The sequence below is a fragment of the Leucopleurus acutus genome, assembly GCF_964270905.1.
Source record: "Leucopleurus acutus genome assembly, chromosome: 2".
NCBI lineage: Eukaryota > Metazoa > Chordata > Mammalia > Artiodactyla > Delphinidae > Leucopleurus > Leucopleurus acutus.
In genome coordinates, this window is record NC_139143.1 from 25,026,209 (window position 1) to 25,049,710 (window position 23,502).

Consider the following 23,502-nt stretch of genomic DNA (forward strand, 5'->3'; position numbering starts at 1 on the left):
CACAGGCACGTCCAAACACAGAACCACTGTTCAATTGACAATCCTTTATTATTAAACTTAGGTAAGAGTCCAAAATCAGTCAGTGTGGATGCGCGAAAAAGTAGGCTAAAATAGCAAAAACTGCAGTTTCATTTGGCAAAGGCCTACACTATGCAGAGAAATTCATGGGGAAGTGAGATCCCATTCAATATCATGGCGAGGAAAGAGCAGTTGCCGTCTTACATGACCACCAGCCTGGGCGTGTCAGCCACACAGAGAGAGCCACCCATCCCACCCTCTGATCTTCCAGCTCACTTAAAAAACTGACCTTGAATTCTTCAATGAAAAAGTCAAATATTAATTTTTTCTCACAAGCAATAAAATCACAAAAATCAGCTAAGATTTGAAATTTATGGTAAGCTGGTACAATTCCCTGCTTGTACTATATATATATTTTAGATATGACAATCTTTTCCACATACAGTCAGACAGGCTTATAGAAGAATTTCAAATATCAAATTAAAAAGCTGTTAATTCATGCATTTTATGACTTCGGTTAATTATTCAAACGTTTAGACTTCAGAGCTGCTAATGACACTAAATTCAATGCCACGCTGGTTGAGTCTGTCAATCAGCTTTGTTCTGGAGAAAGCTGCTCCAGGAGTGAAGACCCCACCCCTGTAAGACAATAACAAGATGAAACAGTGCACAAAGCCCAGCTCCAGCCCTTTCCTCTGCTAGTGTGATTTACTGGAGGACTAGCTATCGAATCAATGCAGAGCTTATGAAAACCTGATTCCTGATTCCATAATGGACTGGTTTTGGTTCCATTCCTAAAATCAGCCAAATGAGCAAGGAGCTATTATTCAAAAGTAAACTCGTACCCAGCAAACCCATCTAGGTTGGTTCAGTGACTAATGAGACTGTTTCCATGATACCGGTGTGTGTGTTGGAAGGGGCACACTGAGGGTTATTAACCCAAGTAACAGCTGCTGTTATAAAGTCAGCCCTTAGACTCAGGAGGATTAAATATGCACATGGGCAAAATAAATTTAGGTAATCAATTATTACTAAAGCATAAACAAGACAATTTGGATGAAAAAGAAGTTTCTTTAAATGTAATGGGTAACATTTAGAAAATGCTAAATATTTTCAAAGAGTATACAAATATTTGAAGAAAATTTAATTAGGTTTCACTTTATATAATTTTTATGTTTATTACTTACTACTGTTTCAGGTCAGACCTAAATTTATTTGTTTCTAAGCCTGCAGGCCTATGCTCATTTGTAAAGTTGGCCTACTTTTAGGGTAACAGCTATATGCTCCAGAAAGATAGTTCACTTGATACTTATCTAGCCAGGATGCCATGAATCAACTCATGCTTGGGGTCACGGCTCCCACTGCCAGCTGGGTATCATTCAGCATGGATTAGGGGCTCCTGCCAATAACATTTAACTACAGGGACCTTTTTTTGAGTAGCTGACTTTGGATCTGAGTTATTTTCAGGAGGAACTGAAGCATGGCTCTCAAACTTTTCTGTCTCCTCTCATTTACTTCTGCACTGTTCCTAGAGGCCAGTAAGGAACCGTCCTTCTCACAATATTAAGTTTACCTCTATCTTTGGATCAAAGGTACTGTAAATGCTTATGTACAAACCCAATGCCTGAAAACTGAACCAAGATAAGCTAAAGTATAACATAAATGAAAAAGATATCTTCAAATTTGAAGAAAACCAGACTTACGCCTTAGGAAGATCAGAGGTGTCAGTTAGTAGAGTTATGGCTGCCTGGACCATGGCTATGGGGGTAGCCACATAGCCAGCTTCTGCAGATAACAGGTGATGAAAGAAAAAGAAAGTATTCATAAAATATGCATTCAACAACACCCAAAAATCAAATGGTAGATTTTATATCTAAGTTATCAGTTTACAGAATTTCCTCAATAAATACTCTGTTCATGTAATAACAAAAATAACATTTATATAGTACTTATTAAGTGTCAGGAACTGTATTAAGTGCTTTAAATCCATTAAACTCATTTAATTCTCCTAACAATCTAGGCTAGTACTATTTTATACTGATTTTACAGATGAGGAAACTGAGGCATAGAGAGGTTAAGAGACTCATTCAAATTCACAAAGTTAGGTAGTGGTTGGGCCAGAATCACATGCAGGCAGCCGGCTCAAGTCCACACTCTTACCAATAATCCTAGGTTTCTTGTTTCTCTATTCATACACTACACTGATCTTTCTCAATCAAATACATCAAACTTCACTTTTAAAAAAAGACTCCATTTCTTAAAGAACAACTGAGTAACTCTCAAAGAAGTCTAACTTTAAGAAGTAACTTTAAAAGAAGTCTATAAACAAGGAGAACATTAGTGTTTATATTCATGTTAAATAAGAACATAGCTTTTCTTAAAAACCCAGGTGGAAATTTGAAAAAAAGGCAAGATGCAAAGATATCTTTGCTATTGGGCTTGATTAAAACTGCACAACAGACCCCCTGTGATCTATTAGGAATGATGGTAATTAAACTTATACTGTAATTCACAAGTGGGATTGTCTCTGTACAGTTCTCTAAAATTTACAGCATAAGTTATTGAATGTTTTGGAGTGATAGTCCTTTTTAACTATCTATCAAAACTTTTACCTTGCCCAGAAAAATGCACATGTACACACACTTTACAATGTCAGGGTGATCCAGACTCCAAAAAAGCTTGGATCACAGCTTTGATTATGTTATAACTACACTGCTTTAAAGTGACCCTTGACTATAAAAATAGAACAGATAAATATCAATCAGCCCCTTGTCTTCTTAATATTAAAAATTCCATTCAGAATTACTGAATCATACTGAAAGAAAAAAAAACAGTGAGAGGGACACACAATAAAATTGAATGATACCAATAATTCCAATCCTTCTTTTGACAGAATTATTTATCATTATTACTTAAATAATTTGTGCAAAATTTATTTCTAAAACACACTTTAAAAAGAAACTGCTGTAATAGCACACCACTTTATAGCTTAAGACAATGTAAAACTCCCAAGCATTCTTAAGTCACATGTGAAATACCTGGTCCTTTCACCTGAGTACAAATTCTGATATTTGGTTTGTTCTTATCAGGACCAAAGCCTTGGCTGTACCCTTGACCAAAAAATGTCAACGTAAATGATGAGGCATCAATCTGAGGAAAAGAAAGCAAAGGGTTTATTAAATAAATATGTCGTTTCCTCCTTGAACACAATAAAACCTACTAATATACTTCCTATAAGACATTTTCAATAAATAAAAAAATCAATATTCTATCTGTCAGAATATCCCGTCATCCTTTACTTAAGCATGGAGCAAAAAATAATTCTTTGAAAAACAACAAGTTTTGCTGACTGGAGTGATGTTGAGAGGAGCGAGTTAGTGAGGAATAAAGCTGATATAAAGATGAGTCTTAGGTTGTGGCTGAAAGAAGAACAGCACCACCAGAATAGGCAGTTTCAGAGGAAAAGCTGGAGGTAGTTTTCATTTTAGGATAGAATATGGTACTCGGGCTTTAGATATCTGTTTGAGGTGACAAGACAAAAAAATAGTCAACAAGTAACGGCAGTATGGGCCTAGGGTATAGATATAAAATTGCTCCACTTAGAAGTGTAAAAATTTGATTCAAAAATTAAATTATAGAAGATCTATCCAAGCATCTGTCACAATCACTAAATTTAGAAATAAAATAACAAAGTCATGGTGAACAAATTTTTATTAAGTATCAACCAAGGGTCAGACACTATGTTAGGTCCTGAGACATAAATAAAGTATTAATAAAATTAAAAGAAAAGAAAAGAAAAAGAAAAGGCATTCCTGGAGCTTACAGTTTAGTGTGTGTGGAAATATATACATATATATACACACACACACACAGATACACATAAGAGATCTAATAACAATATGAGACATGAATTAGAAGTGCAGGACTAGTTTAGCAGAGAGCATTATTAAGTTTACTGAGGAAGAGGTGAGCGCATGTGCGTGAAGTTTATTACATAGAAAAGTAAGGTGAGTACCAGAAAGGAGAAACCATTATTTAAAGGCAAAACCAGACAAGGATGCCACAAGAAAAGAAAATGACAGCCAATATCACTGATGAACATAAGTGCAAAAATCGTCAACAAAATATTAGCAAACTGAATTCAACAATATATTAAAAGGACCGTATACCATGATCAAGTGGGATTTAGTTTAGGGATGCAAGGATGGTTCAACATCCATGAATCAGTCAATGTGATATACCACATTAACAAAATAAAGGATAAAAATCATATGATCATCTCAAATGCAGAAAAAGCATTTGACAAAATTCAACATCCATTTATGATAGTCTCAGCAAACTGGGTATATAGAGGGGATATACTTCAACATAATAAAGCCCATATATGACAACCCATTGCTAACATCATACTCAATGGTGAAAAGCTGAAAGCTTTTCTTCTATGGTCAGGAACAAGACAAGAGTGCCCACTCTTGTCGACAGTATTCAACATGGTACTGGAAGTTCTATCCAGAGCAATTAGGCAAAAAAATGAAATAAAAGGTATCCAGGGCTTCCCTGGTGGTGCAGTGGTTGAGAGTCCACCTGCCGATGCAAGGGATATGGGTTTGTGCCCCGGTACGGGAAGATCCCACATGCCACGGAGTGGCTGGGCCCGTGAGCCATGGCCGCTGAGCCTGCGCGTCCAGAGCCTGTGCTCCGCAACGGGAGAGGCCACAGCAGTGAGAGGCCCGCGTACCGCAAAAAAAAAAAAAGGTATCCAAATTGGAAAGGAAGAAGTAATACCATCACTATTTGCAGATGACATCATGTTATGTATAGAAAACCCTAAAGATTCCATCAAAAAATCAGAACTAAAATGAATTCAGTAAAGTCATGGGATACAAAATCAACACCCAAAAATCTGTTTCATTTCTATACATTAATGAACTATCAGAAAGAAATATTAAGAAAGCAATCCCGTTTACAAATGCATCAAAAAGAATAAAACATCCAGGAATAAATATAACCAAGGAGGTGAAAGACCTACATGCTGAAAACTACAAGACATTAACAAAAGAAATTGAAGACCCAAATAAATGGAGACAGTCCATGATCATGGATTGAAAGAGTATCATTATAATGTGCACACTACCCAAAGCAATCTACAGATTCAATGCAATCCCTATCAAAATACCAATGGCATATTTCACAGAACTAGAACAATAAATCCTAAAGTCTATATAAAACCAGAAAAGACTCCAAATAGCCAAAGAAATCTTTGCAAGAAGAATGAAGCTGGAGGTACCATGCTCCCTGATTTCAAACAATATTACAATGCTAGCAGGGCTTGCATACAGAGAGCTGGAGGGCCATAGGAAACAGGGATTACACTCTTAAAGGACTCACACAAAATCTCACATGCCCTGAAATCCAATGCAGAGGTAGTAATATGAAAGGAGCCCAGGTCAACCCACTTGCTGATCTTGGAGAGCCTTCCAGGGAGGCAGAAGGGAACTGGGACTCCCTCTGGGGACAGAGATGCTAATGGGAGCCATTTGGGGGCACCTGTTCTGCCATGAGGACACTGGTGCTGGCAAGCACCATTTTGGGATCCTCCCTCTATCTCATTAGCACCAGGTGCTTCCCTGCCCAGTAGCAGACCAATACCAGCCCTGGGATTCCCTGGGTCCTGCAGCCAGCTATGTTGGGACCCCAGTACTGCCCACCCCAGGGGGGGTGGCACCAGCCTGAGCCCCCTGGATACCTGGCGCAGCATGCCATGACTTGGCCACACCTACTATCAGGCTGGTACCAGCCCAGGACCCCCAGGGCCCTGCAGACAGCCTCTCCAGGTCCAGGCCATGCCCACCAGAAGGGCAGTAGCCTCGGCATGAGGCAGGGCCTGGCAGCCATCTGGGGGCCAGCTCTGCCTACTAGTGTGCCCACAGTAGTCAGAAAGGCCCATACAGCCCACATAGGGGGCACTGCTAGAGCATATAGCTCCAGTGACCAGTGGGGAGTATGCTGCTAGGCCCCACTGAAAGTCTCCCACAGGAGGCCATTCTCCAGGATTGCAAAATGTAATTGACTTACCTAATATTATATACAGAAATAAAAAACAGAGACATAGGCAAAAGGAGGCAACAGAAGAATGTGTTCCAAAAAACAACAAAATAAAACACCAGAAGAACTAAGATAAGTGGAGATAAGCAATCTACTTGATAAAGAGTTCAAGATAATGATCATAAAGGTACTCAAAGATGCGTGGGAGAAGAACGGATGAACACAGTGAGAAGTACAACAAAGAGTTTGAAAATATAAAGAAGAGCCAAACATAGCTGAAGAATGTAATAACTGAAATAAAAAATACATGAGAAGAAATCAACAGTAGATTAAAGATACAGATCAGTAAACTGAGAGTAGTGGAAATCATCCAAGCTGAACAGAAAAGACAATGTTTAAAAATGAGAACAGTTAAAGATACCTCTAGGTACTAATGTACTAATTTACTAATATTTGCATTACAGGGGTACCAGAAGGAGAAGAGAGAGAAAGGGGGAGAACTTATCTGAAGAAAAAATAGCTGAAAACCTCTCTAACTTAGGAAACAGACATCCAAGCCCAGAAAACACAGAGGGTTCCAAACAATATGAACCCAAAGATATCTACACCAAGACATACTGTGATTAAGATGGTAAAAATTAAAGATGAAGAGAGACTCTTACAAGCAGAAAGAGAAAAGCAAGCAGTTACGTACAAGGTAACTCCCGTAAGGCTATCAGCTGACTTTTCAGCATAAACTTTGCCAGGAAGAAGGGAGTGGCATGACATATTTTAAAGTAATGAAAGGAAAAAACCTACAACCAAGAATACTCTACCCAGCAAGTCTATCATTTAGATTTAAAGAGAAGTTTTACAGACAAGCAAAAAGCTAAAAGAGTTCAGCACCGCTAAACAGGCTTTACAAGAAACATTAAAGGAACCTTTCTAAGTGGAAAAGAAAAGACTACAACTAGAAATATAAAAATATGAAAGGAAAAATCTCATCGGTAAAGGCAAATATATAGTAAAGGTAGTAGACCAACTACTTGTAAAGCTAGCAGAAAAGTTAAAGGACAAAAGTAGTAAAATCACCTATTTTTACAGTAAGTAGTTAAGGGATACACAAAATAAAAAGATGTAAAATATGATTTCAAAAACATTAACATGGGGCTTCCCTGGTGGCACAGTGGTTGAGAGTCTGCCTGCTGATGCAGGGGACACGGGTTCATGCCCCGGTCCGGGAAGATCCCACATGCCGTGGAGCGGCTGGGCCCGTGAGCCATGGCCGCTAAGCCTGTGCATCCGGAGGCTGTGCTCCGCAACGGGAGAGGCCACAGCAGTGAGAGGCCCGTGTACCGCAACAAACGAACAAACAAACAAAAAACCAAAAAACATTAACATGGGGTAGGGGGGAGTAAAAATGCAGGGTTGTTAGAAATGTGTTCGAACTTCAAGAGATCAGTAACTTATAATAATCACAAATATATACAGGGTGCTATATATAAACCTCATGGTAACCCCAAACCAAAAATCTATAATAGATACACACACACACACAAAAAAAGAGATCCAAACATAACACTAAAGATAGTCATTAAATTACATGGGAAGAGAGAAAAAGAAGAAAAAATCAAAAAACTACAAAAACAACCAGAAAACAATTAACAAAATGGTAGTAAGTACATACCTATCAATAATTACAGTAAATGTAAATGGAATAAATGCTCTACTCAAAAGACGTAGAGTGACTGAATGGATACATAAACAAGACCCATATATATGCTACTTACAAGAGACTCACTTCAGATATAAAGACACACATAGACTGAAAGTGAGGGAATGGAAAACAGTATTCCATGTGAAAAAAAATGAAAAGAAAGCCAGAGTAGCAATACTTATATCAGAGAAAATAGACTTTAAAACCAAGACTATAACAAGAGATAAAGATGGATATTACTAAGTAGAAAGGGACCAATCCAACAGGAGGATATAACAACAATCCAACACAGGAGTACCTAAATACATAAAGCAAATCTTAACAAACATACAAGGAGAAATTGACAGTAACACAATCATAGTAGGAGAATTTAACACCTCACTAACATCAATGAACAGATCACACAAACAGAAAATCAATAAGGAGACGCTGGCCTCAAATGACATATTACACTAGATGAACTTAATAGATATATACAAAGCAATCCATCCAAAAGCAGCAGAATACACATTCTTTCCAAGTACACACAGACATTCTCCAGTATAGACCACATGCTAGGCCACAGAATAAGCCTTGGTAAATTTAAGAAAATTGAAATCATATCAAGCATCTTTTCCAACCACAACACTATGAAGCCAGAAATCAACTATAAGGAAACACTGCAAAAATCAAACATGCTACTAAACAACAAATGGCTTAATGAAGAAAGAGGATATCAAAAAAATACCTGGAGACACATGAAAGTGGAAACACAACAATCCAAAATCTACAGGGCACAGGAAAAGCAGTTCTAAGGGGGAAGCTTACAGCATTACAAGCCAACCTCAGGAAACAAACAAACAAACAAAATTCAAGTAAATAACCTAACTTTACACCTCAAGGAACTAGAAAAATAAGAACAAACAAGACTCAAAGTTAGTAGAAGGAAAGGAATCATAAAGATCAGGGCAGAAATAAATGAAATAGAGGCTACAACAACAATAGAATTGATCAATGAAACTAAAAGCTGATTCTTTGGATAGATAAACAAAATTGATAAACTTTTAGCCAGACTCATCAAGAAAGAAAGGGAGCTCAAATAAATAAAATCAGAACTGAAAAAGGAGAAGTTACAATTGATATCACAGAAACACAAGGGATCATAAAAGATTTCTGAAACAACTGCATGTGAATAAAATGGACAATATAGAAATGGATGAATTCCTAGAAATGTACAATCTCCCAAGATGGAATCAAGAAAAAATAGAAAATATAAACAGACTGGTTACCAGGAATGAAACTGAATCAGTAATTTAAAAAACCCTCAACTCCCAATAAACAAAAGTCCAGTACCAGAAGGCTTCACAGGTGAATTCTACCAAACATTTAAAGAAGAGTTAATGCCTAACCTTCTCAAACTATCCCAAAAAAATGCAGAGGAAGAAATGCTTCCAAAGTCATTCTTATGAACGTGCATCACCCTGATACCAAAACCAGACAAAGATATCACAAAAAAAGAAAATTACAAGCCAATATCATTGATGAACATAGATGCAAAAATCCTCAACAAAATGTTAGCAAACTGAATTCAACAATACATTAAAATAATCATATACCATGATCAAGTGGGATTTATCCTGGGATGTAAGGTTAATTCAATAACTGCAAATCAATCATTGTGATACAAGGTATACAGGGAACATACTGGGTATACAGGGAACATACTTCAACATAATAAAGGCCATATATGACAAGCCCACAGCTAACATCATCCTCAATGGTGAAAATCTGAAGGCATTTCCTCTAACACCAGGAACAAGACAAGAGTGCCCACTCTTGCCACTTTTATTCAACATAGTATTGGAAGTCCTAGCCACAACAATCAGACAAGAAAAAAGAAATACAAGGAATCTAAATTGGAAAGAAAGAAGTAAAACTGTCGCTGTTTGCAGAGGTCACAATACTACATGCAACAGATCCTAAAGATGCCACCAAAAAACTATTAAAACTAATAAATGAATTTAGTAAAGTTGCAGGATATGATACAAAGTTAATATACAGAAATCTGTTGTATTTCTATACACTAACAACAAACAATCATTAAGAGATTAAGAAAACAATCTCATTTACAATCGCATCAAAAGGAATAATACCTAGTAAAAATCTAACCAATGAGGTAAAATACCTGAAAAATTATAAGACGCTGATGAAAGAAACTGAAGACGACACACAGAAAGATACACCATGCTCGTGGATTGTAAGAATTAATATTGTTAAAATGACAATACTACCCAAGGCAATCTAGAGAATGAATGCAACACCTATCAAAATACCAATGGCCACAGACTGAGACCAAATAATTCTTAATTGTGAAGTCAAAAGACCTCAAATAGTCAAAATAATCCTGAGAAAGAACAACAAAGCTGGAAGTGTCATCTTCCCTAATTTCAAACTATACTACAAAGGTACAGTAATCAAAACAGTATGGTACTGGGAATTCCCTGGTGGTCCAGCCATTAGGACTCCATGCTTCCACTGCAGGGGGCACAGGTTTGATTCCTGGTCATGGAACTAAGATCCCGCAAGCCACATGGCATGGCCAAAAAAACAAAAAACAACCCAAAAAACCCAGTATGGTACTGGCAGAAAAAAACAGACGCATAGATCAATGGAACAGAATAGAGAGCTCAGAGATAATCCCACACGTACATGTTCAATTAATCTACGACAAAGGAGGCAAGAATACACAACAGGAAAGACAACCTCTTTAATAAATTGTGTTGGGAAAACTGGACAGCTATATGCAAAAAATCAAACTGGACTACTGTCTCACACCATATAGAAAAATAAACTCAAAGTAGATTAAAAACTTAAGTGTAAAACCTGAAACCACAAAAATCTCTAGAAGAAAATATAAGTAGTATGCTCTTTGACATTGGTCTTAGCAATATTTTACTGGATATGTCTCCTCAGTCAAGAGAAACAAAAGCAAAAATAAACAAGTGGGACTACATTAAATTGAATTTTGCACCGTGAAGGAAACTATCAACAAAACAAAAAGACTGCCTACTGAATGGAAGAAGATATTTGCAAACAATGTATCTAATAAGGGGTTAATAACTAAAATATACAAAGAATGTATATAACTCAACATCAACAAAACCCCAAACAACCTGATTAAAAATGGGCAGTGGAACGGAATAGACGTTTTTCCAAAAAATATATATAGATGGCCAACAGACACATGAAAATATGCTCAATATCACTATCATCAGGGAAATGCAAATCAAAACCATAATATCACCTCACACCTGTCAGAATAGCTATTATCAAAAAAGACAAATAAGTGTTGATGTGGAGAAAAAGGAACCCTTGTGAATTGTTGGTGGGTATGTAAATTGAATGCCACTATAGAAGAGAGTATAGAGGTTCCTCAAAAAATTAAAAACAGAACTAGCATATGATCCAGCAAGTCCACTCCCAGATATTTATTTGAAGAAAACAAAAACACTAATTTGAAAAAAATATATGCACCCCCATGTTCACTACGGCATTATTTACAATAGCCAAGACGTGGAAACAACCTAAATGTCCACTAATGGATAAAGAAAATGCAGTGTGTATATATGTATGTGTGTGTGTGCGCGCACGCGCATATATATTAAGGTCATTATACAGAGAACAGATTGGTGGTTGTCAGAGGCAGGGGGTAGGGGTGGAAGAAATCAATGAACTGGATATTTTTTTTAGATTAAATAAATTGAATAAAAAATAAAGAAAAAGATAGGAGCTTTTCAGTACATTTATCAAAATTAGGTAACTATTATTTAAAAGTAGCAATAGATTCATCTACTAATGTATGCCCAAGGTCATATGCTGTCAAAGGCCAATAATACCAAAGAAGATGAATTCCAAATAAAAACAGGAGGAAGCCAAGTTGGATGAGTTTCACAAAAGAAACCAAGTGGACTTCCTTGGTGCAAAGATATTTGGCAGCTTTCTCAGGCATGACAACTTTTCCTTCCCATTTCCCTCACTTCATCCTACAACATGTAGCCTTATAAATGCCTGAGCATTACATTATAAATTGTAAGTGAGTTCATGAGATCTGAGCAGAGATTATCTTAAAATAATAGGATGAAAAAAATAAAATAATAGGATGGCATCCAGGCCTTTCAAGGCCTGATTGATTGTTCACTACACACTAAATCTCCCAGAATTAGTGTTGGCAAGTAGAGAAGAAAGGAAAAGAGGAAACAAATAGGGAGAGAAGTTATTGATTTTTTTCTGTCCAAACATGTCTAAGGGAGAGGATAACTCTTCCAGGCTACCTGCACTGTAGTCCATCTCTTGTGAAGATTGATTCCACCAAAAAAAAAAAGTGAATTGTCTTCTGTAATTTGCTTAAATGGAGAGAATAAGTAAGCAGGACAATGCCTTGTTCTGAAATTATCTTACCTACCTAATAGATATATTTCTGGTTAATTAATTGCATTCTGATTTATATACCTCAGGCTCTTGTGAATTAGTTACAGTGAGTAACCAATTCTTCTGGCCGTGATAAATCTAAACAGTGTTAAGAACCCATATAATGATTAGTAAGTTTCAGCACTGGAATCAGGACCATTGTAAGCTCTTCCTTCTTTTCACACTTACACTGCTCCTACACCAGTGGTTTCTAATTTTTAACTCAAGAACCCCTTTCGGGGGAAAAAGTCGAGAAGGGATGCAGTAGCATGGTGGATCGCAGTATAACATGGCTAGAACATACAACTGAAGAGGAACAGGGTGTGAACAAAGTCAGACACACAGGCTGTACTTGTCTCCTCCCCTGCCTGAGGCACACATGCTATCTGATTGTAACCCTCTCAGGCATGACACATTCAGTATGAGACAATTTTCAAGGATGCTTGAAAATTGTCTCTAGGATGCTACTATAATAGCATAGCTAAAATAGCTATAATAGCTAAAATAGCTAAAATAGCTAAAATAGCTAAAATAGTCTCTAGGATGCTACTACCAATTAATCAGAGTTGGCATAAAAAAAAAAAAGCCTATCTGCTATCCAGGTTAGCTCATGAAGGCCCTCACATCTGCAGAGATGGACTTCAGTCACTGGTGCTCTAGGAGTGTGGACCAAAATAACCCAAACATCACCCAGAACCTTCCTACCTCCACATCAGTGATTCACAACCTTGGCAGTGCATTAACATTACTGGGGAGTTTTCAAAAAGCCCAGTGCCCAGGCCACATTCCACACCAATCAAACCCGCATCTCTGGTCATTTGTTTTGGGCTCTCTCCCAAAGCTGAGAACCACTGACCTATCCTTCGAGGCCCCACTCCACACCTACTGAATCAGAATGTCCAGATGCCAGGGTCAAAACATGTATGTGAAAAAATCTCACTGGGTGATTCTGATATATAAAGTCCCAGCTGTAAGAGTCATTGTCAAAGCAATAAGCCAGAGAAGTATTTTAAAGAAGGTGATAACAGGGTCAGATTTTATTGTTTATTGAAGTATAGTTGATTTACAGTATTGTTAGTTTCAGGTGTACAGCAAAGTGATTTAGTTATACGGGTGTATATATATTTTTTCACATTATTTTCCATTATACGTTATTACAAGATATTGAACATAGTTCCTTGTGTTATATAGTAAATCCATGTTGCTTATCTATTTTATGTATAGTAGTTTGTAGCTGTTAATCCCCTTCTCCTAATTTATTCGCCCTTTCCCCTTTGGTAACCATAAACTTGTTTTCTATTTCTGAGAATGTTTCTGTTTTGTATATAGATTCATTTGTATCAATTTTTAGACTCCACATATAAGTGATATCATATAATATTTGTCTTCCTCTTACTTCACTTAGTATGGTATTCTCTAGGTCCATCCACCTTGATGCAAACGGCAATATTTCATTCTTTTTTTATGTCTGAGTAATATACACCACATCTCCTCAAACCAATTGTCTGTTGATGGGTACTTGGGTTGTTTCCATGTCTTGGCTATTGTAAATAGTGCTGCTATGTACATTGGGGTGGATTTATCTTTCTGAATTAGAGTTTTCCTCTTTTCTGGATATATGCCCAGGAGTGGGATTGCTGGATCATATGGTAGCTCTATTTTTAGTTTTGTAAGGAATCTCCATACTGTTTTCCATAGTGGCTGTACCAATTTACATTCCCACCAACAGTGTAGAAGGCTTCTCTTTCCTCCACACCCTCTCCAGCATTTATTATTTGTAGACTTTATGATGATAGCCATTCTGACTGGTGTGAGGTGATAGCTCATTGTGGTTTTGTCATTTCTCTAATAATTAGTGATGTTGAGCATCTTTTCATGTGCTTCTTGGCCACATGTATGTCTTCATTGGAGAAATGTCTATTTAGATCTTCTGACCATTTTTTTTTTTTTTTTTTGCGGTACACGGGCCTCTCACTGTTGTGGCCTCTCCCGCTGCGGAGCACAGGCTCTGGACGCGCAGGCTCAGCGGCCATGGCTCATGGGTGCAGCCGCTCCACGGCATGTGGGATCCTCCTGGACCGGGGCACGAACCTGCATCCCCTGCATCGGCAGGCGGACCCTCAACCACTGCGCCACCAGGGAAGCCCTCTGACCATTTTTTAATTGGATTTTTTTTAATATTGAGTTGTATGAACTGTTTGTATATTTTGGACATTAACCCCTGTTTGGCTGCATTGTTTGCAAATGTTTTCTCCCAGTCCGTAGGTTGTCTTTTCATTTTGCTGATGGTTTCTTTTGCAGTGCAAAAGGTTTTAAGTTTAATTAGGTCCCATTTGTTTACTTTTGCTTTTATTTGTTTTGCCTTGGAATACAGATCTAAGAATATTGCTATGATTTATGTCCAAGAATGCTTTGCCCAGGTTCTCCTGTAGAAGTTTTATGGTATCGTGTCTTATATTTAGGTCTTTAAACCATTTTGAGTTTATTTTTGTATATGGTGTGAGGGAGTGTTCTAATTTCATTGACACATGAAGTTGTCCAGCTTTCCCAACACCACCTGCTGAAGAGACTGTCTTTTCTCCATTGTATATTCTTGCCTCTTTTGTCAAAGATTAATTGCCTATAGGTGTGTGGTTTTATTTCTGGGCTCTCTATTCTGTTCCATTGACCTGTTTTTGTGCCAATACCATGCTGTTTTCATTATGATAGCTTTGTAGTATTGTCTGAAGTCTAGAAGGGTTATGCCTCCAGCTTTGTTCTTTTTCCTCAGGATTGCTTTGGCAGTTCTGTGGTTCCATATTAATTTTAGGATTATTCGTTCCAGTTCTGTTAAAAATGTCATGGGTAATTTGATAGGGATGACATTAAATCTGTAGATTTCTTTGGATAGTATGGCCATTTTAACAATATTAATTCTTCTAGTCCAAGAGCATGGGCTATCTTTCCATTTCTTTGAATCATCTTCAATTTCCTTTATCAATGTTTTACAGTTTTCATCATATAGGTCTTTCACCACTTTGGTTAAGTTTATTCCTAGTTTTTTTTTTGATGAGATTTTAAACGGGATTTTTTTTTTACTTTTTCTTTCTGATATTTCATTGTTAGTGTAAAGGACTGCAACAGATTTCTGTATATTAATCTTGTATCCTGTTACCTTGCTGAATTCATTTATTAGTTCCAACAGTTTTTGTGTGGAGTCTTTAGGGTTCCCTATATAGGGTATCATGTCATCTGCAATTTTACCTCTTCCCTTCCAATTTGGATATCTTTTATTTCTTTTTCTTGTCCGACTGCAGTGGCTAGGACTTCCAATACAATGTTGAACAGAAGTGATGAGAGTGGGCATCATCTGTCTTGTTCCTGAATTTGGTGGGAAGGCTTTCAGCTTTTCACTGTTGAGTTTTATGTTGGCTATGCGTTTGTGGTAAATGGCTTTTATTATGTTGAGATATGTTTCCTCTATACCCACTTTGGTGAGAGTTTTTATCATGAATGGATGTTGAATTTTATCAAATGCTTTTTCTGCGTCTATTGAGATGATCCTATGATTTTTGTCTTCTCTTTTGTTAATGTGGTGTATCACACTGATTGATTTGCATATGTTGAACCATCCTTGGGAACAGAGTCAGATTTGCATCATAGATTTCTTATACAGCAGTGGGAAGATGAATTAGAAAGAAATCATAGGAAGGCTATGAACAGTTCAGCTGAAAGATAAGGGCCTGCACTATTAACAGTGAAAAGACAACCCCACAGACTGGGAGAAAATATTTGCAAATCACATATCTGATAAGGGATTAATATACAGAATATACACAGAGCTCCTCGAACTCAACAATACAGCACAAAAATGGGCAAATGACAAGAACAGACATTTCTCTAAAGAAGATATACAAATAAGCCAATAAGCAGCACATGGAAAGAAGTTCAACATCACTAATCATTTAGGGAACTGCAAATCAAAACCATAATGAGAGATCACCTCACAACTATTAGGATGGCTACTATAAAAAAAAAAAAGGAAATAGCAAGTGTTGGTAAGGATATGGAGAAATTAGAACCTTTGTGCACAGTTGGTGGGAATGTAAAATGGTGCAGCTACAGTGGAAAATAGTTTGTTGGTTCCTAAAAAATTTAAAACTAGAATTACCACAGGATCCAAAAATTAATTTCTGGTAATATACCCAAAAGAACTGAAAGAAGGGTCTTGAAGAGATATCTGCACACCCAATTTCATAAAGGCATTATTCAAAATAGACAAAAATAGAAGTAACCCAAGTGTCTATGGACAGATGAATGGATAAGCAAAATATGGTATATACAATCAGCCCTCCATATTCATGATTTCTGTGTCCACACTCATCCAATGTCAAATCCAAATTATTTGGGAAAAAACTTCCAGAAATTTCCAAAGAGCAAAACTTGAATTTGCCTTATGCCACCAACTATTAACATACCATTTACAATTATTTATGTAGTATTTACATAGGTATTATAAAGTAATCTATAGATGATTTAAAGTATACAGGACAATGTCTATAAGTTATATGCAAATACTATGCTATTTTATATAAGGGACTTGAGCATCATGGATTTTGGTACCTGTGGGGCATCCTGGAACCAATCCTCTGAAGATACTGAGAAACAAGCCTATATACAATGGAATATTATTTGGCCTCAAAAGAAAGGAAATTCTGACACATGCTACAACATGGATGAACTCTGAGGACATTATCCTATGTAAAATAAGCTGATCACAGAAGGACAAATTCTGCATGATTCCATCATGATGTTCTAGTGTGGTCAAACTCATAGACACAAAGTAGAATTGTGTTTGCTAGGAACTGGGGAAAAAGGGGAAAGGAGAGTTATTTTCTAATGGGTATAGAGTTTCAGTTTTGCAAGATGAAAACAATTCTGGAAATGGATGGTGGTGATGGCTGTATAATAATATGAAAGTACTTGATACCACTGAGCACTTAAAAATGGTTAAGATGGGGAATTTTGTCATGTGTATTTTACCACAATTAGAAGGAAGAGAGAGAGAGAGAGAGAGAAGAGAAGAGGGATAAGAGCCTGAACTAAGGTAGTTATGATGTATTTGGAGAAAAATCTAGAATGATGCCTACGTTCAGGACTGGGCAGATGACAGTGCCACCAACTGAGATGGGAAACACAGAAGGAAGAAGAGGGTTCAGTGGAAATAAGTTTAGCTTTTACACATGAAATCTGAAGTGCCTGAAGCAGTTATATTGAGGATACCGGACAGATGGTAATTCAACTTATCTACCATGGGGATCCAGGGTGTGTGAAAGAGGAAAGGGAAGGGAAGCTTGGAGGAGGGGGAGAGAAGACGTAAAAAAGGAGGAGATAATGAAGGAGAAAAATTGAAGAGTAAAAATATTTGAAATCTCTATGAAGTAAAGAGAATATAATTTCTGGAGCCAGATAGCTGGGTTCTCATCCTAACTTGGCCATTTACTCACTATAGGACTTTGGCAAGTTTCTTAGCCTCTCTGTGACTCATTTTCCTCATTTGTAAAATGGAGATAACACCTCAAGGAGTGTTCAAAAAGACTGAGTAATCTAATTTATGTAAAGAATATAAAAGAGTGTCTGAAACACAGTAAGTGCTTCATCAGGTCTTAGCTGTTATTTTCACTACACTGAGGAAAAGTAAAAATGAAATAAAGAAAAATATTATTTTAGAGACCCGGATACAAAGGAAAGAGTTACCTGTTTTTGTGTTGGACCTTGTTTTGAAAAATAACCAAAGGAGAAGAGCCATGGGAACTAAAGGAAAAAAAATAAACCTTTAGTGATATTTTCAAAACTTCATGGAAAATACTTCTAAGGTCTAATTTCATAGAAATATTACTTACTTTTATGAGGAGTTGCCTTCCAATGCCAAACTTCACAAAGAATAAAAAGAAAAGTCCAGCAAACATCAGCTTAATAACAGAGGTGACACCTCCCACAGTTACATAAGCAGCATACTGAACCTAGATGAAGAATATAAAGTCAGGATGTTACTCCCTACTTTCTTAGACCAAGTAATACAAGAATGTTAGCTACTAATAACTTACTCTATAGTCATAAATATCAAACAAAAGCAGTTTCCATTTTATGAATGTGTTATGTTCCAAAAGCTTGTCCAGAAATCAGACACTGGGAAGACTTTTTTTTTTTTTTTTCGAGGTACGCGGGCCTCTCACTGTTGTGGCCTCTCTCGTTGCGGAGCACAGGCTCTGGACGCGCAGGCTTAGCAGCCATGGCTCACGGGCCCAGCCGCTCCGCGGCATGTGGGATCTTCCCGGACCGGGGCACGAACCCACGTCCCCTGCATCGGCAGGCGGACTCTCAACCACTGTGCCACCAGGGAAGCCCCCAGGGAGGACATTTTTTAAAAGAAATTATTAAAATGGGCAGAAGGCGTAAATAGACATTTTCCAAAGAAGATATACAGATTGCCAACAAACACATGAAAGGATGCTCAACATCACTAATCATTAGAGAAATGCAAATCAAAACTACAATGAGGTATCACCTCACACCGGTCAGAATGGCCATCACCAAAAAATCTACAAACATGGGCTTCCCTGGTGGCGCAGTGGTTGAGAGTCCGCCTGCCGATGCAGGGGACACGGGTTCGTGCCCCGGTCTGGGAAGGTCCCACATGCCACAGAGCAGCTAGGCCCGTGAGCCATGGCCGCTAAGCCTGCACGTCTGGAGTCTGGAGCATGTGCTCCGCAACGGGAGAGGCCACAACAGTGAGAGGCCCGCGTACTGCAAAAAAACAAAACAAAACAAAACAAAAACACTACAAACAATATATGCTGGAGAGGGTGTGGAGAAAAGGGAACCCTCTTGCACTGTTGGTGGGAATGCAAATTGATACAGCCACTATGGAGAATAGTATGGAGGTCCCTTAAAAAAATAAAAATAGAACTACCATATGACCCAACAATCCCACTACTGGGCATATACCCTGAGAAAACCATAATTCAAAAGTAGTCATGTACCACAATGTTCACTGCAGCTCTATTTACAACAGCCAGGACATGGAATCAACCTAAATGCCCATCAACAGATGAATGGATAAAGAAGATGTGGCACATATATACAATGGAATATTACTCAGCCATAAAAAGAAACGAAATTGAGTTATTTGTAGAGAGGTGGATGGACCTAGAGTCTGTCATACAGAATGAAGTAAGTCAGAAAGAGAAAAACAAACACTGTATGCTAACACGTATATATGGAATCCAAAAAAAAAGGGTTCTGGAGAACCTAGGGGCAGGACAGGAATAAAGACGCAGACGTAGAGAATGGACATGAGGACACGAGGAGGGGGAAGGGTAAACTGGGACAAAGTGAGAGAGTGGCATGGAGCTATACACACTACCAAACGTAAAACAGACAGCTAGTAGGAAGAAGCCGCGTAGCACAGGGAGATCAGCTCGGTGCTTTGTGTCCACCTAGAAGGGTGGGATAGGGAGGGTGGGAGGGAAAAGCAAGAGGGAGGAGATATGGGGATATATGTATATGTATAGCTGATTCACTTTGTTATACAGTAGAAGCTAACACACCATTGTAAAGCAATTATACTCCAGTAAAGATGTTAAAAAAAAAATTGTTGCAAAAGGTAATTAGCTCCCCCTACTTGCACACAAAAGTCCACATAATCTATATATAAAAAGTCCATAACAATATACCTGAGTTTAACAATTATACATTATAGAGTGTAGACTCCACTTACAATCTCTTCTATAAGAAAATACTCTCGTTTTTTGTTTTTTTTTTAAACTTGACACAGTTTCCTCTTCAAGTCTCAGCAGTGGGAATAATTACTTCCCTCACCAAATGGAGGAGGATAGTTCTCTAGAGGTAGCAAGGAGATAAGAGAGAAGAACCTAGACACCTCCATAAGCAACAGAAAGAGTATTGTAGCAGCTGAAACTCGCAACAGGACTGTTGGGTATTTATGATACCAGGATTTCCTACATTGAACTTGCTGCTATTGTGTTACATTAAAAAGGTATTCAGAAGGTCAGAGTTGAATTATGGGAGAAGGCTATTACCACCCCCATAAAATGCAAAATGTTCTACACTACTAATTCTTTATGCTTCCAGAAACTGAAACATGCACTATTTTAGCTCTTTCATTTTTTGCTTTATAAACATAAAAATCCTACATTAAAATGATAGGGGAACTGAAACAAACATAGAATACTCTTTATTAAAAAATAAATCATATATGCTTACAGGTGATTGCTGTAAATTTTCGTGCAAGTAACGCTGAGTCCGCTTCACAACAGACACATCTGCTCCCAAGAAAGGAATGGAATAACTGTTGAGTTCTCTGCAGTAAGAAATTGGCCACCTGCAAGACAGAAGCATGTTGTATCTTCTCCATTTACAGTGACCACAACTATAACTGGTAAATTTCTGAATAAAAACCTTAACTCTTCTTGAGGCAATTAATAATAACAGTAAAGATGGTAGATCTGCTCTTAATTAAAATTTACTTCAGTATTTGTCCTTTGTTCTCTACACCTGCACCCAAACAAGTGACAAGTTGGAACAATGTAGTATTCTTCACACCATGGGCAGTTAACACATATAGTTTAACCATTTTTATACCCCATCAATTTCCCTAGATAATGATAAGAAGAACACTCATTTCAACAGCCAAACTCTGAGTTTAGAGTTCTCACATATAAATACTAATTAATAGGTTGATTAATATACATAAGATCATCACATTTTTACAGCATGAAATTTAATTGATGTTTAATTTTGATATTGATAGTGAAGAGTCATAAAACTGATTTTTTCCAGAATTTTCCCAGAATCCAAATGTATTATTATATATGAAGTACTTAAACTTAGGGTAACATATTAATTATATTTTATTTATCTTTGAATACAATCCTGAACTCACTATAAAAGTCTCCAGGCTTTTCTTAGTAGCATATGTTATTAACAGTCAGATAAACAACAATATGGTTAGATAAACTGAAGAATAGATTTTGAGATAATATACCTTCTTTTCAATTTTGGACCAACAATTGGGACAGGCTTCAAATTGGACTCATTTCGTAGTTTTTTCAAATTACTCTGATCTGCAAAACCATAAACCGCTGACTTCCAGGTACCATCATGAGTGCACAACCCCTAACAAAATAATTCAAGAGTTAAAGCAACTTGTCTTAGAACTGACACAATATTGTAAATTAACTATACTCCAATAAAATTAAAATATTAAAAGAAACATGTCTTAAGGGATAAGTACTAAAATGTAAAACCAAGTAATTTATAATTGATACAAAGAACATTTCACCTCTATTTGAGCAAGGCATAATCCCTTATTTAATAATCTTGAGATAAATTTTTATGACTGGCTAGGCAGTAGTAAAACTCATTAGTTTGATCACATTCACTATTTATACCCTATTTATATATTATATATTTACAAACATATGCCCTTTCTTCTTTCCTCCTACCATTATTTATGCTCTTTTTAATAAGTTTCATGTCATCATTTTCACTCAACTATTTATCACTGATTGCTTTAAGCAGAAAAATAGAAACACTAAAACCATCAGAAGATTCAGGTTTTCATATAACAGCTTTGATGAAATTGAAAGGTAAAGAGACAACCTAATTTCTATTCTGGTACAGATTAATTTCTTCTGTTTGTTAAAACTAAATCAGAGCTAAAAGTCTTAAGAGTTTGATTTGTGAAACTATCCTCAGTCTGCACCTAGCCAATTTGACCTACTTGCAAAGATTTCCAAAAATCAGGAGAAAATAGTTTTTTAAAAAACGTTAAGAGTATCTTCTCATACAAATAAGCCATCAAAAAGGCAAAAATTACATTCCATTTTAAAAACCTTTTATTTTGTTGAAAAATAGGAAGAAAAGTGCACAAGACATAAAAGTATAATTTAATGTGATTATGAAGCTAACATCTATGTAAACCCAGAAGGCCCTCCTTCTGTCCTGCCTTTGTGGTAATCAAGAAAACTCCTTGCTTCTTTAAGAGTTTTACCACCTAAGTATTCATTTCTAAACAGTGCAGTGAGTTTTGCCCGTTTCTAAATTTTACAGAAATGGAACCATATAATGTATATTCCTTGAGTTTGGCTTCTTTTGCTCAAAATTGTGATGTTAGGATTCATCACGTGTTAGAAGGACCTCCTACTCTGCTGTTGACCTTCCATTTTCTTAATGGTGTCTTGTGATATAAAAAGACATACTCAATTTAAAATTTTAAATGTATTCCACTTTTTTTTTATATTTAATGCCTTCTGTGTCTTTTGCAAGCAGTCATTTGTTCCCTGTACAACATGGTGACTATAGTTTATATTATATAGAAAATTAGAAATTTGCCAGGAAAGGTGATTTTAAAAGTTCTTAGGACTTCCCTGGTAGTGCAGTGGTTAAGAATCTGCCTGCCAATGCAGGGGACACGGATTCAATCCCTGGTCTGGGAAGATTCCACATGCCGTGGAGCAACTAAGCCCGTGCACCAAAACTACTGAGCCTGTGCTCTAGAGCCCGTGAGCCACAACTACTGAGTCTGTGTGCCACACCACTGAAGCCCATGCACCTAGAGCCCGTGCTCCTCAACAAAAGAAGCCACCGCAATGAGAAGCCCACGCACTGCAACGAAGAGTAGCCCCTGCTCGACACAACTAGAGAAAGCCCGCATGCAGCAACAAAGACCCAACACAGCCAAAGATAAATAAATAAATTTAAAAAAATTGTTTATATGCTTAAAAAATAAACATATAAAGAGTTGCTGATAATCAGATTCCAAATAAAGAAAAGTTACTTCAAAAAAAATAAATACAAGTTCTCATCACAAGAAAAAAAACTTAAGTATGGTGATGGATGCTAACTAGTGGTGATCATTTGTAATATAAACAAATATTGAATTATGTTGTACACCTGAATAGTACAATGTTATATGTCAATTATACCTCAATAAAAATAAATTAACAAAATAAAATATATTTCTGGAAAAAAAGAAACCATTCCTGACCTTGAGGCCATGAAATATTCATCTTCTAAAAGCTTACTGTTTAGCCTTATGCATTTAGGTCTATAACCCACCTAAACTTGATTTTTGTACACAGTGCAAAGTATGAGTCCAATTTCATTGTTTCCCCACACCCATCATCTCCCGAAAAAGACCCTTTACCATAAATCAAGTGCTCATATATGCACAAACTACTCTGAGTTCTTTATCCTAATCTGCTGGCCTATTGATATCTCCCTGCCAATGTAAC

General features: G+C 37.0%; 1 protein-coding gene across 1 annotated transcript in view; it reads right to left on the minus strand.

The window, feature by feature from the left end:
* Positions 1-40: 40 nt before the first annotated feature.
* The window catches only part of SCCPDH (saccharopine dehydrogenase (putative)), a 39,717-nt gene continuing 16,255 nt past the window's right edge, over positions 41-23,502 (minus strand). Inside the window, exons 6-12 of the mRNA XM_082834668.1 lie at positions 21,252-21,382; positions 20,471-20,588; positions 18,088-18,207; positions 17,942-17,998; positions 3,057-3,168; positions 1,722-1,803; positions 41-657 (exon numbers count right to left, since the gene is read on the minus strand). Of these exons, the coding sequence (XP_082690794.1) occupies positions 552-657; positions 1,722-1,803; positions 3,057-3,168; positions 17,942-17,998; positions 18,088-18,207; positions 20,471-20,588; positions 21,252-21,382 (726 nt within the window). The 3' untranslated portion in view covers positions 41-551. The remainder of the gene's footprint in view (positions 658-1,721; positions 1,804-3,056; positions 3,169-17,941; positions 17,999-18,087; positions 18,208-20,470; positions 20,589-21,251; positions 21,383-23,502) is intronic.